This window comes from Mytilus edulis, chromosome 4 (genome assembly GCF_963676685.1).
Source record: "Mytilus edulis chromosome 4, xbMytEdul2.2, whole genome shotgun sequence".
NCBI lineage: Eukaryota > Metazoa > Mollusca > Bivalvia > Mytilida > Mytilidae > Mytilus > Mytilus edulis.
In genome coordinates, this window is record NC_092347.1 from 99,519,930 (window position 1) to 99,541,276 (window position 21,347).

A 21,347-nucleotide genomic window follows, 5' to 3' on the forward strand; every position below is an offset into this window, starting at 1 on the left:
AATACCACAAATTTGTGAAAGTTTTAACCTATGCATATATACTTTAAATACGATAAAAAAAAATCATGTCTTTTTCAGGACTTCTGATCCAACCATGTAGAATGGCATGTTATTGAGATATGGTTCTGGTTGATGGATGTTCATGAAGGACCTGTAGTACAAAGTATATCACTGGATTGAGCTCTCTGTCAAAGTGTATTATTTAAGTGCTTTGCTTTGAGCTTGGTTCATTGTTATGCAATTCATTCTTTGTGAAATAAAGTTTTTACAGACAACTCTAATGTACAAGGATGTCTGCAAGTATTATCATTTCTATGTACAATGTAAGTAACAGGGAGATAAAAGCATTTTTTGTTTGTTTGAACCAAACATTATTTGTCCATTGACCAAAGGTTAAAGTTGGTTGAAAATGACTTTAAAGACAATTGTCGACAACTTTACGGTTGGGTGATTTTTGGAACAAATGCGAAGTAAGGGTTATTTTGAACGGACATAAACCGAGTTCACCGCTTTTCAACATACGCACCATTTTCACGATTTTGTCATTTAAAGCTAGGCTAATGTCATGAATTTTCCCGCCCTTATTGTAAGGAAACTGCAATAAACATCTGAGTAAATGCCAGGACTTTCTGACAACCAGCGACATGCAGTTCCGGGCATGATCCAATGAAGCCTTTCACAGCATATAATAACCCAAATCATCCACAAATTCAACAAAAATGTATCGGTTAATGATAAGCCACATCCCGGGGTTCAAAAAGCAAGAAACGCTCAGCAAAACCGATACATTTGGTCTTTAACATATCCGATATCGACTCTGATGGATGTCCAAAGGTCACGTGAATTCAATGGTGGTCACGGTAGATCCTATGGAGCAATTTCAGTAAAGCACCATTTGCGCAGAAATTCAACGGTTAAAGAGGACCACAGCCGACATCTAAACGGCCGTCTGGTGTAAACATCGAATTCTGTAGACCAAAAATCATTCATTATGTACCAAAAATCGTCAGTGGTGGTTACATAGACGTTTGGCACCCGCCTTGGCCAAAAGTTGTGCGTTTCGCCAGATTTAGGTCCGATAGAGCAAATTTTGCATCAGATTTGACATAGTTTAGAAGATGAAAACCACCACCAATATCATAAAGTCAGCTTGAGTTTGCTTTACAGGACAAGTGGAATAACATTCCTCGAGATAACATTAAACGTCCGGGATGATCAATTCCACGGCTCTGTCGAGATTGCGCTGCACAACGGGGTTGTAACATTTGATGATTCGACATTGGATGTTTCGTTTATCTATTGCGCCCGAAAGATGACAATGAAACATTTTTGTTTGATATCGATCTATTGTTAGAATTGTTAATTTTCAAGAACAATTCATTTTGAAAGATTATGATTTCTAATATAAATTTTATTTTTGAAAAACCAAGTGTTGCGTTTTCATTGGCACTCAGTATATATAAATAGAACCATACAAATAGTTAGCAAATACAATTAAAAAAGATGTGATATATTTGCCAATGAGACAATTCTCCACAACAGACCAAAATGACATAGAAATTAACAATAACAGGTCGCCGCACAACCTTCAACAATGAGCAAAGCTAATGCAGCATAGTCAGCTATAAAAGGTCTCGAAATGACAATGTGAAACAATTCAAAGGAGAAAAATAACAGGCTTATTTATGTACAAAAAATAAAGAAAAAACGAATATGTAACACACAAACAAACGACAACCACTGAATTACAGGCTCCTTATATCATGTTCTCAGATATCATCTCCCAATTTAAAAAAATCACGAAAAATTGAACCTATTATGTGTTGCTCTCCTAGCTATAAAATGTATCCAAAATCAAAGATGTGGAACATACTCTATCATAATCATTTGGTAACTAATGCAATTAGTGTCTCTTCCATGCCTGTCTTGAACATAAAAACTAAACTAAATATAAAATAAACAATACTCCTAATGCTCCGGTTGGTTGTCATCGTGCAACACAGTTAATAACACATATAAGAAAATCATAGAACTACATTTATCATAAAACACTGTCAAACATCCAAACATACTATCCACACTCATCTGTGTCCACACTTGTATTACTTCAAAAAATTTGTAGGTAGTTACGGCCCTGCATACGGTTTGGCGAGCTTTTAAGAGATAGTGTTAAAAGTATATGCATACTTAATAAATCCATGAGTTGATTATTATAAAAGAAAAAAATATTGTTTAACCTTTGACCAATACATCGAGTCCAAAACTTAGCCATTTCAAGGATCGACTATGCTGATAATGTAGGCCGGTAGGCTAGCACTGGCTATAATTTGTGTAGAGTTTTGTAGAGTGTGCAATTCTAAGTCACAGAGACAGTAGCAAACTTAAAGTATATTTCCTAATAATATAATACATTTTTAAATTCAGATTAGTAAAATGTATAATTCACTTATTAAATGTTTATATCTGCATCTAAGACTTATCGATTGTTCATTTTTGCGCCACTGTCAGCAGTATTGACTATTTCTCGAAGGTGGTAAGTTTTTATTAATGGAGGAAGCTGGAGAGATCTTCCGCAGGAACACTAACAAACCAAGAGTATTCCTATGTGTTGTATTTCATTTATTTACACTCTACTGAGATTTCTAAATTCTCTGATTGGATTGATTTCTCGTTTGTCAATTTTCCCAAATTCCATCCCACATCACAAAAGGAGTTACAGAAGAATGTCAACCCCTCAGTAGAGTAATTTGATTCTGAATCATGGAAAAAAATGCAAAATAAGTGAATGACTTAATAGAAATAAATGATAATCATGGCAGTCATATGATATTATATAAATATTGCTTATTTAATATCAATTCTTTTTGTTCTTTCTTCTTCACTTTTTTTTGGTCATTATTCTCTATACAATGTATATCGCCATTATTGATTCCAGACTCATAATCAATGCTCATATATCCATCCGCAAACCAAACTAGAAAACTACGTAAACGGATTTGCACGTTGAACACGAAAACCCGGAAACTTTTCACCGTTGCCATTTTTTATACTATGACGCAAAAACCATGGACGCTCGTGCGTCTGCTGATTTGATTTTTTTTACCGTATTTTAAAAAGATTAGACAGAGACAGCCAGAAAGATAATACAAGACACTGTATTTATTCAAACTGAGAGGTCAAAAATTTAGTATGAATGTATTATTAATTGTCGATTAACTGGAAAAAACCGGCGAACAAAAAATTGAAATGAACATGATGAAAGTCAAACCAACCGGAACATTGACGGATTTATGTACCCACTATTTTGTACTTGGAAAGCGCAACGAAAGGTAAATATTATCTTACACATGTTTTAAATGGATAAAAGCAGATGCTAGTGCTATAGTTTACAGTCTTTTGACTTTATACCGGCGTACAACATGTCAAATGTTATCATGGTTATGCATGCACAGGGGTTTCTGTTTGTTACAATTTGCCGGGTTCTCTATCCATTACGAACCCCGAAAAATTGGGGTTGCATAGTAAACACGGCAAAGTGTAACAAACCCCTGTGATGCATGTAAACACTTTAATCAGTCCAAGAAAGGAAGCAAGACAACTCGACCTGCCGACAAATCTCCCCACTTTTTCACCAACTCGCCCCACTTTTAACAGTTTAAAAAAAATCCCCCCACTAAATGAAAAGTGTTTAATCCTGTCAAATATACTCCTGCCAAATCCCCACTTGTGAAAATGAGTAAAATCCAGATTAATATTAAAAAAAAGTAAAAAGAACACTGTTCATGCTGTTAAACCCTGTTAAATGGGTAACAATGTTATAAAGGTCAGCCAAAATATGAAGACTGAATTGTATAGAAAATACAGAAAAAAATATATTATTGTGAAAGAGCACAAAATAAAGAAATTCATTGGCGCCATATTTTTTTAAATCTGAGTCGACTGGTTCAAAGGTTATAACAATTAAGATTTTAAAAAATTGTCCAAGACAAAAATACTATATTTTGGGGGTAATTTTTAGGCCAAAATGAAATATAACAAAAGGTAATGACAAAAATGTAGGAACAGCAAGCAATTAATATAAAACTTTGTAAAAAAAACACATTGGGATTCTTTTTTGCTATTTGTCAACCTTGGGCATCTTTGAATAAATGCTACATGTATGTTTAAACATTCATACCTTAATATGGAAATTTAAAGCAGGCAGAGGTCTATTTAATAGTATGTAATGTAAATATATAAATAAGAAAAGGTGGTATGATTGCCAATGAGAAAAGAGAGAAATTTGTACAAATGAAAATTCACTTGTTTTCCAATCCTAATAAAACTGTCAAGATTCACATGATATTGTAATGTTTACATTATTTTCAAAATACAATATTCTTTACACTAATGAGAAAAGACAACTCTTCACCAGAGATTAAATAGAAGTTAACAGCTATCATGACTATAGGTCACCTTACATCCTTCAACAATGAGCAAAGCCCATATATCTAATAGTCAGCTATAAAAGACCCCAAATGAAAATGATAAATTTGTAAAACATTTCAAACAAGAAAACTAACTAGACTAATTTATGTACAAAAAAAGAACAAAAAAACAAAATATGATATACAGCAACAAACCAAACCACTGAATTACAGGCTGATACTCATGTACAGAATGTGATGGGGCTAGACTAGTAGTTTTGTGATGCCAAACCCATCTATCTGGGGATATTATTGTGAACAAGGCCTAACTCATCAATCTAAACAAAGCAGAAAGACATCTTACACATCCCCTTAACAAAAAAGACTAAGTACATATCTGAGAGTACTCCCTGAGTTACATGTACCAACAGCTAGTTCAAAGCCAATAACAAGACTTTTGGTGTAATTATGAATAACTTCAAATTTCAAAGTACATGATCATGCATGTATCATGATTATTAAAATGACTTACTGTAAACCAACTAATTTTCGCAGATACTTTATTTCGCGTTTCAGCCTTTCTTGTCCACTTCGTGCCAATTTAATTTCGCGATTTTGTAATTTACCTGATGTAGTTTAATAATGAAAGATCCAAGCTTTACATTTTCACGACGATTTATATTCGCGTTATTTTTCTACTCACAAAAGTCGCGAAAATAAGTTGGTTTACAGTTTTGCCCAAAGATTGGCATTATATATCATGTTGGATTTAGAGCTAAAATATAACCACTTTTGTTCAGCTCTTCATTCAAGGGTCATATTGATTTTATTTTATTGATAAGAACATTCCAATGAATGTTTTTGTATAGTCAAACTTTTTCATGGCAAGTTTGGTGGTTTTATTTAAAAGATCAAAATGGTAAAACTTTTTCAAGGCAACTTTGGTGGTCTTGCTAAAAAGTCATAATAAGCCAGTTTGCCATATCAAAATATTTTAAGGCAATTTTGGCAGATATTTTTACTTCATTTTATTAAACATTATTTCTTTTAGCACTTTCAATGAAAATACAAGTCCTTCAAAAAGTACGAGAAGCTAACATGGCTATAGCAACAGAACAGAATTCATTTTAGGCATTGCTTTCTAGATTAAATAGATAGTATAGTCATAGATCGTCATATTGATTTATGTGCATATGAGGAGCAGCAGTCAAGGAATAATTTTGTGATGAGAGGTATGTAATGAAATGAAAACTTTGTTTGAATATTTTTTTCTTGTCACACTCTGTACATAAAATTGAGAATGGAAATGGGGAATGTGCCAAAGAGACAACAACCCGACCGTAGAAAAAAACAACAGCAGAAGGTCACCAACAGGTCTTCAATGTAGCGAGAAATTCCCGCATCCGGAGGCGTCCTTCAACTGGCCCCTAAACAAATATATACTAGTTCAGTGATAATGTTTCAAAGATTTTTTATACGCCCGTCTGACAAAATAAATTTTGGAGGGATGAATTATCGAATACAAATGTCCGGTGCCCACATGTGAAAAATTATTACACCAGGGTTTTCGATATCACAAACTAGTAAAAACATTTTATCATCGGTATAAGGAATTCATTTAAGGAATGACTGTAATATTTTTTCTGTCTATGAAGAAATAACATAAAAAATTTGGTGCACACTGAATAACGCGCGAATGCATTTCTTTAAGGCAATACAGGCAAATTATAAGATTTACACCTGCTCTGCCCAAAACAGATTTCTAAGCGCAGTGGATTATCTTAAATGAATATGCAGCAAATATTTTCATTTTTAGATTTAAGTTTCAAATGATGTATTGTAATCTTTTCGATAAACATAAACATAGTGTATTTGCATGTATATTTCTAATAACTCAGTTTAAATACAGGAATGTGCTACTTACGCAAATATTGCTCTAACAGAGTTATGAGGAAGAAAGATTACAAATGACAATTCGTAAATTTTATGTACAGTAACACGAAGTGTTATGATTTATAAGATGTTTCCGTTTTTAAACCAACAAACGATTTTTTATCACGTCTTAAATTATGGTTTAACATCTACATCGTCTGGTTTGCTTAGTACGAACGTGACCTATTGCCGAATGTGACTGTTTTGCCGAGTTTAAATTCGCATTATTATTAGACCGTCTCGGTATTTATATATCCGTGAGAAAAAGTTACGATAATTATTCAGCTACTTCATACGATTTTAGTGATGCCTTAACTGTCATCTCTGGTCGTTTCAAAAAATTCAAAACGGAAAGTCCTTATCAAGTGTCACAATCAAAAGCTCAGGCACATCAAACTCATCAAACTAATGGAAACAACTGTAATTTTTTTGATTGGGTATTTCTGAATGTAGAAAAAATGAATTAAACCTGGTTTTATAGCTATCTAAACCTCTCATTTGTATGACAGTCGCATAACAATAACAATTGACAACAATATGTGAACAAAACCAACTGACATAATAGGTAAAATTTAAAAAAATAGGGGTACAGCAGTCAACATCGTGTATAATCTTAACCAATATGAAAACAAAAACAAAATATGTAAACAAAGATAATCAAAATTGAAAATAGACAAAGATCATAAGCACAATTGAAAGAAATAATACAAAAAAGCCATAGCAAAGCACCACAATTGCGGGATGTGTAAGTACCGAGCCACGCCAGAATTATATTAAACAAAACCCGGTATATTGACAACAATTTGTCAGCAAAACAAACAGTCATGACAGGTAAACATATCAGAAAAACCAAATATGCATACATAATACAGGAAAAGGTGCACCTTACTTTTAGTTAGTACTACTTGATCGAAAACTTGTTAATAAACTGTAATTACTCCAGTAGTTTCATTATAGAAAATCGATGAAGCTGTAGGACATATTACAAAACGATAAAAAGTAAATGATTTATTCTCATACATACCATTAAGATAGTTACTGCAAGTTATTTGTACGGAACTTCTGCATTTCTGTTGTTCCCATCCTGCATGTGCACACGCAGCCAATTTGTTTTCTCCTCCTTTGCAGTAAAGTTTGGTTAACCATATCTTTTTATTCAGATGGTTATTATAGCTGTCTACGTTGCCGTACCTGAAAACGCATTAATAAGTATTGTTATTTCACAAGGAAGAGTAAATAGCAAGATTATAGGAAAAAATATGAATATTTGTAAACATCATATTATCATAACTGTAATACAAATGCAGAAGAATAAACTAGACAATTCACAATCAAGTGTTATTAACATGTATTAGAAATATTTAAAGAATGTAATGACATTCCTTCGTTTTTGAAAACGTAAATACTTCCTTATAACGATAATTAAATTTAAAGTGGCAACAATTTGGTTCCTACTTATGAAACAAAGAAGTCGAACAAAAGCGTTCGTTTCATATCATTTGAGTAATATTTAGTGATATTGTTGGTGGCCATAGAATTCTTCATAAAAATATGCTATCACAACTTTACATTTGACTGATTATGATTGGTATGTGTTCACGTAATGTTATAGAGTTGCAACTGGACATTTACAAATATCACTATCACTATAACACAGAATACATCATAAAATGTAAGAATAAGCATATTCCTTGGTTATTTTTCAATTAGTAATTTAGTGATAGATGATGTATATTCTAACGTGTTCTTTGTCGTGTTATAACATAAATGCTACCAAATTTTCTGAATCAGATGTGCATTTCGATAATCAATGTCTCTTCAGTGATGCTCGAGGCAAAATATTTGAAAATTCAAAGCTTATTCAAAAGATTAAGGGCTATAAACCAAAAAGGACAAAAGATATAGCCAAATTCAGAACGTTGCATGATGGAGATACCTTCCTTAATTTGAAATAATATCTGAAATGTTGTAACAGCAAATTTTAATTGTACAAATCCGTATTTTCATTTCGGTACTGGCTTCCTAGCTTGTGATGCACTCTGGGACTAACATATATGAAGGTGGGCTATGCATCAAGAAAATACTTAAAATTGTCATTGACATACATAAATACCGTAAAATAGATTATTTTCTACAAATATTTGCGGCAAATTAAATCCATTTTACCGATCAACTTCTCGTGCGTATAACGGCTCAATTATAAACTTTAAAAAACCTCACTACCCTTCTATTCCACATGTGGCCAACGTCGTCAACGAGAGTAGTTGTATAAATTGAAAGCATGTTCCTTAAATGCTCATGGCACTTTTTTATACTGTTAGTCTCGATATCCATTCGAAAACAGAAATCTTCAAAGTACAAGAAAATTGGAAAAGGCATTATATTTTATTATCCCTGATGGACTTGAAGAATCTTATCACGTTAACATGATTCTATTTTGACAGAAGATTTCTTACTGGTATATTTTTTAACATTGCCAAGCAATTGTCCCAAGCAAAAGTTATTTATATTGTTTATCTAGACCAAAATGGTTTATCTAGTCTAACATTTAATTTATTCCGGTTCTCGGTGAAGGAAAGCCATAAAACCGAGACGGACATGTGAGATTTATAACGTCTTTCTTTCATTTTTTATGGACTTCCCACTTTTTTAAGTGTACCTTGAAGTTCGTAATTCTGTTTAACAACTTTTATCAGTTTACGCACTTGGTAATGTTTTCTTCCTCCAAACGGTAAACATAATTCGTATACCGTTGTCCCTCAGACCGTCTGTGCTTCCGTCCACAACATGTTGGTGAATTGTTTACATATTTTGACATATTAAAAATTTTAGATTTTACGTTTCAGAGTTATGCGATTTTAGTTATAAACATTCGTGATTTTCTAGTTTCAGACTATTAATTAAAACCGCTTTGAACACTTTTCAGGAGACTTTTGTAAATTGCTTATATATATTGACTTAAGGATGTTCTTAGGTGAAATTAAAAAAATCAATAAATTTGAAATTGATCCTTTTAGTCTGAGGAACATTAGTTGAGAAACAAAATAAGCTAAAAATATTGATAGTTCAAGGCCTCCTTTTCATTATTTGATTCGGACTTTTACCTTATAATTGCATTGGTATTATTTTGGTCTCAAATAAAAAAAAAAAACAAATCAAGAATCTGCTTAAATTTTGGCAAATAACTTTTTATGAGCTATATAAAAAGATAAATGGGTGTAATGGGGCCAAATAATTTACCTTGTATCATAAGGTAAAAAACCAAGGATTCCGAACTTCTAACACAATTTCAAAACCTCACCCAAGATCATCTTAAAGTTCCTTTTTGAAATTTAAAAAAAATTGATTTCACGCCTTGAGTATTGAAAAAAGTTAAATCACAAAAATACTGAACTCCGAGAAAAATTCAAAGCGGAAAGTCCCTAATCAAATGGCAAAATCAAATAATAAAACACATCAAACGAATGGACAACAATGGTTATTTATATAGGTTCACCTTAATAAATTGGTTTTATACACACAAAACTATTTTTCACGCGTGCACCTTATGGTGCCTCATGCATGAAGAGTGAAGTCATATAGCACGTGACCGATGCCATTATTATTTGCAATGGAGTAGTGTGGTCGATTCTATATAGACTAAACTCTATATCATTTCATTTTCATTCATGATTAACTTTATACACAAAATTCATATTTACTGGACTATCAATATCTTTCAACAATGAGTAGTCGAAAGCGACCAGCGCGACATGATCCAAATGATCCAATGCATTGGACCAAAGAACAGTATGTTACCCATTTAAAAAGTATGGGGATTACAGTGAAATCTACTTGGAGATTAGACATGATTCGACAATTGTATTTTGTCAATCAAAAGGACTTAGCAAGTTCAACAGAAAGTGGTCAAAATGGTTCTACGGAATCAAGTAATACAGATGAAGTGACAGTTGCTGCCGAAAATCAACCTAACGTGGACACTGATCAACCAGTAAATGAAAACAATACAATGTCACAAACAGCAGACATGCTAAAGGATTCTACTTCCGCACTAAAGTCGGCAAATGAAGCTATGTCGGCTATGTCATCTATGGTTGTAGGACTTCTAGCCAATAAAGATGCTTCATCAAACAGTAGTCTGCAGAATCTAAAGTCAAACTATGACTTTGCCTCGGCATATCAAGCCACATACGGACACATGACCCCAATCTCTTCTCTAAATGCGGAACAAACCTTCCAAAGACAAGTTGACACTTCTAAAGGGATTGTTTTTGCAGAGGACCTACCAAAAATGGACTACGTGTCTACTTCTTTAAGAAAGCAAATTCTAGAAGGTAAGGATATAAACCTTTCTCTTTTATTGTATCCAAAAAATGAGGTTCCCCAAACACGCACTGTCGTTTCTGAAGGGCTAACAGTAGAGTTATCTGCTCCTAAGGATCCTCGTCTAGAGAAAACATTGACCCTTGATGAGTTCAATAAGGCCTTCAGGAAATTTAGGAATATTATCTGTAAAGTATATCCTCAACGGCGAGATGAATTAGATCAGTACGAGGCCGATATAAATGATATAGCCTATAACTACGGACAAAGATTTTACAAATACCACAAATTGTTTTCGGCTAAGGCCGCCACTGCTATTATTGAACATAATATTGCAATTAACTGGGGAAAGGTAGACGACCGTCTATTACATCTAGTTATGAATGGGTTACAAAGTAGAGAATGTGAACTATGTGGAGATTACGACCACACAACGAAATTCTGCCAAAAACAAGTTTATCAAGAAACTCCTCCTTGCGCCCCACAAGCCACGACGAACGGTCGTGTTGTAGATAAATCAAAAGATAGGCATGGGAGAAATATCATTCAAGCAGAGGGTCTTGACCTTTGTAATAATTTCAATTATGGAACATGCAAATGGAAAGAATGCAAGTTTACACATGCGTGTATCAAGTGTAAAAGTAGAGGTCACGGTTTCAAGACATGTGGTAACAACAAGGATACCAGTGCTAGTAATCAAAACAAAACTGCTGATAAGCCGAACGTTAAAACATCTAGGTGACTCGATATGAATGATGATTATCAACTTTCTTGCATCAATGTAAATAACCTTGAAAAAGAATTAGCAAAACATCCGGATAGAAATTTTGTAAAATATTTATTAGACGGTATAACAAACGGTTTTGATACCATGGTGTCGAAAACAGAATTACCAACAGTTGAATGTAAAAATCTACAATCAGCTTTCCGAAATCCAGACAGCGTTGATATTATAATTAAACAAGAGGTCGATAAAGGTTATCTAGTTGGGCCATTCAAAAAGCTCCCTTTTGATAGGTATCGTGTGAGCCCAATAGGTATAGTGGAAGGCAAATATTCAGGAAAAAAGAGGTTAATAGTTGATCTGTCGTCTCCACATGAAAGTCAAGATCATTTTAGTATTAACGATTTAATCGATAAAGAGCAATGCTCGCTGTCATACGTTAAAATAGATGATGCAATCAACGCAATTAAAGAATTCGGACGATTATCAATACTAAATAAGGCGGACATTGCCGATGCATTCAAGCAATTAGGGATCAAAAGGGATCAGCATCATTTATACTGTATTAAATGGAGAAATTTATATTACTATTATGTGCGTCTTTGTTTTGGCTCACGATCATCACCTAAAATATTTGACAACTTGTCAGTGGCAATTTGTTGGATAGCCAAGAACAATTACAATATTCCAGTTATACTTCATCTGCTTGATGATTTTTTAACTGTTCAAGCATCAGACACTTCAGGAGATAGAACTATGGCACTTATCACTTTAATTTTTAATAGATTGAATATACCATTATCTAAGAAAAAGACTGTAGGTCCACATACCACACTAGAGTATCTCGGAATTATATTAGATACAGATAAGATGGAAGCTAGACTTCCACAAGATAAAGTTGAACGCATTATTTATTTCATTGGAACATTTCTACGTCGACGTTCTATTAAAAAACGAGAACTTTTACAACTCTTGGGACATTTCAATTTTGCCGCAAGAGTTATTATACCTGGACGGACTTTTGTAACTTATCTCATTAACCTATCGACTAAAGTTAACAATCTCAATTACTATGTTACACTGTCAGCCGAATGTCGAGATGATTTAAAGATGTGGTATATTTTTCTTAAGCAGTGGAACTGCGTCTCCTTTTTCTATGATACTTTCACTACCAATTCAGCGGATTTCGAATTGTTTACAGATGCTGCTTCAACACTTGGCTTTGGAGGTTACTTCAAGGGACATTGGTTTTGTAGTTCTTGGCCACCAGAGTTACAAAATATACTTGATTCTGATATGTCTATGGCTTTCCGAGAATTGTATCCAATTGTAGTGGCGGCAGTACTTTGGGGCAAACTTTGGACGAGAAAACGAATAGTTTTTCATTGTGATAATGAATCTACTGTTAATATTATAAACAAGGGACGCTCCAAAGTGCAAGATATTATGAAACTAATGCGTAAACTCACTTGGTTAGCTGCAATTAACAATTTTACATTTTCAAGTAAGCATATCCCTGGTGTTAAAAATGTGATTGCAGATTCACTTTCTCGATTTGATTTTCAGACGTTCCGGAAAGAAGCGCCGGAAGCAGATGCGCAAGCCATGATTTGTCCGCACTTCTCACTCGTAATGTGGAATTGACTAATAGTGTAAGTTGTTTACTCAAAACTTCAATAGCTCCTAGAACACGTACGCAGTATGAGTGTGGGTATTCTGCCTATGCAACCTTTTTACGAATGACTGGAGTGATTTGGCTTAATTCAGATATGCCTCCGTTAACTGAAGAATCTCTTATTCATTTCGCTACGCATTGTTTTAAAAACTTGCACTTGAAATGTTCTACTATTAAAATGTATATATGTGGAATACGATATAAATACTTAGAGAATGGGAAGACTTCAATATTTAGCGGCAGTTCTGATAAACTTTATCGACTCGATGCGTTATATAGAGGAATAAAGAAAAATGAGAAAAAATCAACAAAACCTAGACTGCCAATTACCTTCACGATACTCAAAGACATTTGTCAGTTGTTGAGGAAAGGGTATTATACTCCGTATGTAGACATTCTTCTGGAAGCAGCGTGTGTCACGGCATATTTTGGATTTCTCCGATGTGGGGAATTTACAGTATTACATTCGTTTGATTCAGAATGCAATGTGAGTATCGAAGATATCCGATTCCTTAAGGATAAAGTTACCTTTCATTTGAAAGCTTCGAAAACAGACCCATTCCGTGAAGGTGTTGATATTCATTTATTTGCGTCGGGAGTTTCTGTTTGTCCAGTCTTATCTCTGGAACGTTACATGGACTATCGTTCTAGGAAATTCAAAGATAGTAAATCACAAGACGCTTTCTTTGTGATGGAAAATAGGAAAGCTTTAACACGAAACTACTTCATTTCTTCTCTAAAAAACATACTTGCCGTACTTGGATACAACTCAGACTTATATAATGGTCACAGCTTTCGCATTGGAGCAAGTACCACAGCAGGTTCAAAAATTGAAGATCACCTTATTCAGACACTCGGACGGTGGAGTTCACAGTGTTATACTCGCTATATTAGAACATCTTTATCAACGATACAGCAAGCTCAACAAGCATTACTCGAATGAAGATTTAGTGTTTATTGTACATAGGAATATTTCAATCGCATACGTTTTTATCTTGATTTAATATTGTAAGTGCCTTAGAGTATATATAGACTGTTTCATTACCACATATCAGTTCATCGTGTTTATGAGGTCAACACAACGACATCAATTGCGTTTTTAATCAGTGTTTCAGGGGCATAATAATCCCCATTGTTTAATCTGATAGTGGTTTAAAGTGTGTTTCGATAGTGTTGGGGCATAATAATCCCCATATTATGTAAATATATTGACGTTTCATTGTCTTCATTTATTATGTGTATATTAATTGCTAAGCATATACATTTGTTTATAATTGCTATCAGTGACGTACCATTTTCAATGAATGAGACAAGGGTTAAACATTTAAACCAGTTATAGCTGTATGACAGTTCCCGATTTGTGTTGATATTTGAACTTACTAATTAACTATGTAGATAAAGCTCTTGAGAGATAAAGAACATTATAGTATAGCAGATGCTGAGAACATTATGATCAGAGTTCATTGACATGTTTATGAAAGTTATGTTAAGGTCAAGCAGAACATTTGATTTCATCAAGTCGTAATATTTCTTCTCACGACCCGCTGAGATAGACAGTAGTTAATCAGAACACTTGTGCTTATCACTATAAAATTTCCATGTTTTCCAGCACGCCGGAGTTACATACTGATAAACGATTAGTGATGGACGTTTTAATTGCTATTCATCTATTCGCATCTGATATTAAGTTCATTTGTATATCATTCACATATTCAGATATATTAATATAGTAACAAATCTTTGTTCAAAGATACTGTAAATTCAGAATTGATGCGTGCATTTATCATTGCGATTTTAGAAAATCTGTAGAATACAAAGTATCATCTATTAATGCGAGAGTTCATCACTGCCATACGCACTCAGTAAATTTGAATTTACAGTAATCATCTTCATTTGGGGTTCAGTTGTCTCCTTTAAAAACCAGTCATCAACTGTATTTTGGCATATTTTCGTTATTATTAACTCAATTTCCCCAAATTTGATGCAGAGTTATTGATGTATAAGTTGCTTGTCACAGTTAATGGGACTTATAGCAGTAATTTGGTTAAATTTTAAATAGACCAGACACGTGCTAAAAGTTTCCGGACACTAACTAACAACAGATCCCTGTTCTAAGTCAGTCCTGATGTCAGTCCATGCATGGACTTCTATCACTGACGTTTTTGATCTACATGCTTGTAGTCATAAACAAGAACAGGTCCATCAATAAGTTCAAGCATGAACTTAAAGTTAGTGTCCTAGCGTATCAGAAGTTCAAGCATGAACTCAGATCTTCCGATTGATATGATTCTCAAGCTTGGGAATTAATCAATTACTGTGACAACAACCGAGACGGCTAAACGCCAAATGATGTTTATTTTATTGTATGTATATCATGTAGTATGTATCTTAGTTTATTATATCTTAATAAATATATATTCTATGTTTTGTTGTGTATAAATGGTTATTTATATAGGTTCACCTTAATAAATTGGTTTTATACACACAAAACTATTTTTCACGCGTGCACCTTATGGTGCCTCATGCATGAAGAGTGAAGTCATATAGCACGTGACCGATGCCATTATTATTTGCAATGGAGTAGTGTGGTCGATTCTATATAGACTAACCACCACCTTCCCCACCACCACCATTGTTTCATTATATTTAGAAATCTATAATGTACTATTAAACTGCTGTCTCGGTATATAATATCTTTTAGATCGCATATTTTCGTTATTATTAACTCAATTTCCCCAAATTTGATGCAGAGTTATTGATGTATAAGTTGCTTGTCACAGTTAATGGGACTTATAGCAGTAATTTGGTTAAATTTTAAATAGACCAGACACGTGCTAAAAGTTTCCGGACACTAACTAACAACAGATCCCTGTTCTAAGTCAGTCCTGATGTCAGTCCATGCATGGACTTCTATCACTGACGTTTTTGATCTACATGCTTGTAGTCATAAACAAGAACAGGTCCATCAATAAGTTCAAGCATGAACTTAAAGTTAGTGTCCTAGCGTATCAGAAGTTCAAGCATGAACTCAGATCTTCCGATTGATATGATTCTCAAGCTTGGGAATTAATCAATTACTGTGACAACAACCGAGACGGCTAAACGCCAAATGATGTTTATTTTATTGTATGTATATCATGTAGTATGTATCTTAGTTTATTATATCTTAATAAATATATATTCTATGTTTTGTTGTGTATAAACTGTCATATTCCCGACTTGGTACAGGCATTTTCAAATGTAGAAAATGGTGGATTGAACAGTAGCATCAAATTCCAATATATTTACAACGATGTGTGAACAAAACAGGAATAAAAATTCAAATTGCTTTATAAAAATGGGCGAATTTACCAGTTTTGTTAAAAGAATGCACTGTGCAGTTTCCATGAGATTTGGCTACTGTTTAATACCTACTTAAATAATCTTCCTGTAGTTTTTGTTATGAATTTCTGATATGACATTGGGGAATTTTATTCTCAGAATTGATCTCTGTGTATATCCGATTGGTTCACCTTTGATTAATTAAAATTATATATATTTACTTCATATCTCTCAGTTCTAAATTTGAAATGTGACCTTCCTTGGTTTTGTTTTGTTTATTTTTCAGTGTTATATTATTCTATTTGAATTTTACATTTGTAAGAGATACATTAAGTACCGGTACCTTTTCCCGGCTTCGTTAACGTTAGTATATATCATATCAGTGGTAAGGTTAGTTCTTGTTAATACACAATCTATATAATAATTTTGCTTGAATTTTACATTTGTTAGAGATACATTGAGTACCAGTACCTTATCCTGACTTCGTTAAGTTAGCATATATCATATCAGTGGTAAGGTTAGTACTTGTTAGTACACAATATGTATAATAATATTTTAGCTAATGACATATCTGCAACTGAATAAAAAAAAGATAACATGATATATTATAAAATCTAGTTCAAGAAGAAAATTAATTTTTACTGCCACCAGATTATGGAAGTTTCCATAATTGCCTTCTTTAGTTATCAATATTTCATGATCTTGAAGAAATTTCTTTTTAAAAATTTCGAACACATTAATTTTGTTGTTGTTTTATTTAGTTATTAAATCGTTAATACTGCAATAACTTGTATCGTTTATTTTGTGTCCATACAAAAAGTAAAATCACAAAAATACTGAACTTAGAGGAAAATCTAATCGGAAAGTACATAATCACATGGCAAAATCAAATAACAAAACACATCAAAAACGAACGGACAAGAACTGTCATATTCAGGACTTGGTACAGGCAAAAGTGATCTAATAGATTTTACATGATTTTAAGTTTATCAAGTAATACTTGCATTTGATCCCGAAATGATTTCAGAAATTTGCATGTCAAATTTTTTTTTCATAATCTTCAATGACAATACAAATATTGCATAGTGAAGTTTTAGTTATTTTCCAAGATAAAAGTAATTGTTTGGTTGGTAAAATGTAATGCAGAAATTTCCATCTTAACATTTTGAAATTATTATCTTGTATACCTATAGTAAAAGATATAGTTCAGCATTTGTTGTCTTTTATTTGTGTTGTTTTCTAAAATAAACATTTTGTCCCATTTTTGAAATCCCCTTGGTTTTTCATAATGTCTATTTAAGAGGGAAATGTAAATGTCTTTGGAGGAAATGTTTTTAAATGATACCATTTTCTATCTTTAAACTTATATTCGGAGTCAATAGCAACTTTTGTTTTAGTTGATTCTTCTTTAGTTAGCTCTTGTAACCACAGTTTTGGTATTGCTTTTATCAAGTTAGAATATTCCGAAAACCAATTAGCATGGCAGAATAGTTTATCTAAAATCATCATATTTTGATTAAGTTTTCCTTTATTACCAATTATGTCATTGACAAATAAAATTTTACTGTTTATCCAGTTTTTGAAAATGAGACATTGACCGTTTAATTTGATATTTTATTGCCCCATATAAGCTGCTGTCTAATTTGTTTATATGATAGTTGATCTGCTTCTTTTTTAGATTTTGAGTTTATCCCATTATATGATTATTCTTAAGTAAAATTGTGGAATTAGTTATTTCAGTTTATTGATTAAATTAATATTGTTGAAGTTCATTTTAAATGTAAGCAATTCTTGTCCAAATTTATAGACTTTCCAATTGGATGATAGATCTTCGTTATTAATGAGTTTTTTAACCCAATTAATATTTATCGCTTCTAGATATTTATCTATGTCTATCATTTTAAGCCCGCCAGCATGGTTATCTTTACTTAGTATATCTCTTTTAACATTTTTTGGTTTATAAAACTATATATTATTTTTTTAAAGTTTGATAGATATTCTTTATCAATTTCGGTTACCGATGCAACATAAGTGATATTCGGTAAGATTAATGATTTAACAAGAGTTATCTCACCTAACATTGTTAAATTTCTTTTATTCCAGTCTTTAATTATTTTTTTCAAATTTTTCGTACTGTCATTGCAAGTTTCATTTTTTACACTCATTGTTATTAAGTCCAAAGTATATTCCCAAAACTTCCTTGTTTTTAGTTTTGTTCAATGTCTTAGACAACGCATACCATACATACGATTTGAAAAAGTTAACATTCAAAGAATGATAATAGTTATCAAAGGTACCAGGATTATAATTTAGTACGCCAGACGCGCGTTTCGTCTACATAAGACTCATCAGTGACGCTCATATCAAAATATTTATAAAGCCAAACAAGTACAGAGTTGAAGAACATTGAGCCCATGAATAAAAACAGAATCTCCATCTCTTGTATCTTTACCTTTCAATGAAAACTTGTCGAATCTCTGGGAAAATTATTACGACAAAGACCAGAAGGCAATAGTCTACGACGTTATTTTATTATCCTGTAGATTGTAAAAATCTGGGTTTAAGCGACTTTTATTTACCCATAGCTCAATAAAAAGAATCTAAAATATCGTTTTCTACAAAAAGAAGGAGACATGATCGCCAATGACCCAGCAAACACACAACATTTTAAAAACATTTTTCAAATGTCATATGGACGGCTCACAAAATATTTCAATAAGATATTATTTAAACATCGAAAAAATATGATTTTATTGTTTTTGAAATGTTTTATTTCTAACATTAAAGTAAAATGTTTTTATAACATTAACGAAATATTATTTGCTAATATATGTTATTCATGTTCTCAAACATTGTCCTAAATTGCATAAAATGTTTTATCAAATAAATTAAAATGTTTTCATTAAACACCGAAAAAACATCAGCTAAATGTTTTCTATAAAATATTTTGACATGCACATCATTTAATAGTCTTACTGATATTTTATTCTACATTTTACGGATATAAGAATCGGTAACTGTAGTAATGCCGTTTTCGTATCGTTTATATTCATTACTGAAAATCGATCTTTTCCGGAATTGACTTTTGTTTTATCACCGGAAATGATATTGAATTTGAATTTTGAAACGAAATGGAAAGTCAGAGAGCAAAGAAAATTGTTTATAACGCGATATATACTCACTTGGTAAGAACGATTAATCTTTTTAGATGAAACTTGTTAATTCATTTTGTGTGTTGAATCATAATCGGAACCAATACATCTGTTTCTAGAGGTACGTTTCAAGGTTTTTAAAAAAATGGGACCTGTCCAAGGTGAGCAATCGTTTGGTCCTTTGGAGTGATTTTTGTAAAGTCTATGCATTTATCTTATATGAAGCTTCATACGGGGGTCTATGCCCTAAATCCGCCAATGTTCCAGCATTACGTACACAAATTATAAAAATAAAGATATGTGGCTTGTGTGCAAATAGTCACAGGCACTTGTTTCTATCCATGGGAGGACCCACTATCCACATATATTTACAGGCACTTGTTTCTATCTGTGGGAAGATCTACTATCACGTATATTTACGTGTCCATATACTATACGTTGATAGTGGCCCACTGGGTCTTCCCATGGATAGAAACATATAGAATTAAAAGTTCAATAAAAAGAGTAAAGTTTAAAAATAAAGAAAAAATGATATTAACTTTAAAATGCAACCTCAATCAGGCATGCGCCAGAATGTAATCTTCAATATGTTGATGGTTTTCTGTAACTAAAGAAGAAGAAAAACAAGTGCATGTGGTTTGATTGCCAATACACCTTATCACTATTCGTCCGTCATTACTGGCCATGGACATCACAAAAGTTCCCTTAAATATTGACGTCATAGCAGAAAATTTTGACACACATTATTGCTATTTGTCTGCCACTACTGGAAAACATACAACTGTCACAAGATCCCATAAAATGTTGATGTCATATTATTATAAAAAATATCTGACGCCAAAATGGAAAAGTGATTGTTGTTTGACATCAAAAGTTCAAGCAGGACAGATTCTCAGGTCAAGCAGGAATAGCGATAAGGTGTATTATTGTATGAAGTATGCTGACGTAAAAGAGTTCAAGCAATAGCGATAAGGTGTGTGAGACAGCTATCCATCAGATTTCAAATAACTTGGATAAAAGAAATTGTAGGTCACTGTATGGCTTTCAACACTGAGAAACCCCATAACCTAAAGTCCACTTTTAATTAGCCTTTAAAAGGCCTTGACAAACAAATGTCAAATTTTTCTCAACACAATTGAAACATAACAACTAACTGTCTACATTAAATACACATTGTGAAAAACAACTATGACAGACTTAAACCAAAAATAACTATTGCAATAAGCATGACTCAATACCTTGTTCTGAGTCACACAAACAAGTTACAATCACACTAATATAAGCACCATGTGACTATGAAGATTTCCTTTTAGTACAATCAGTGTACGTATGTATTTGCTAACCAGTAAATACATTTACCTTAACAGCTTAATGAACATTACAAAAAGACTATGTAAGAATTCAGTACAAACAAGATGATATAAACTATTGCTTAAGATTATATTTATCGATTTATACACACAATGTACATATATGTAAATCTTTTATTTTTGAACAGGAGATAAAAGAAAAGCCACAAAGGACCAACTCAATATGCAGGTTTACTATTTAGAAGTGTCGCAGGTTCTTGGGAATGAAGACAACCTTTCAGGAGAATTTTTTTTGAAGTAAGAGTTTTATACAGAATTACTGTTATTCCATATTTAATTCAAATATTTAGCACAAACAATACATTACATTCATTTCAAGATTTAGGGCACACAATACAGAAAAGATATCTGGATATTTGAATAAATTATAATTTTTGTGACAAAATAGACGTTATTTGGATGGATAGTTGTCTCATTGGCACTCATACCACATCTTCCTATATC

The 21,347-nt window shown here is 32.7% G+C and overlaps 2 protein-coding genes across 2 annotated transcripts; both read left to right on the top strand.

The window, feature by feature from the left end:
• The first annotated feature begins 11,409 nt into the window (after positions 1–11,409).
• On the top strand, positions 11,410–13,029 carry LOC139521639 (uncharacterized). The gene has a single exon (XM_071315121.1). It carries the CDS (start codon positions 11,410–11,412, stop codon positions 13,027–13,029), a length of 1,620 nt encoding a protein of 539 aa, XP_071171222.1.
• A 209-nt stretch (positions 13,030–13,238) lies between these two features.
• On the top strand, positions 13,239–14,003 carry LOC139521640 (uncharacterized). Its single transcript, XM_071315122.1, has one exon. It carries the CDS (start codon positions 13,239–13,241, stop codon positions 14,001–14,003), a length of 765 nt encoding a protein of 254 aa, XP_071171223.1.
• Positions 14,004–21,347: the final 7,344 nt, after the last annotated feature.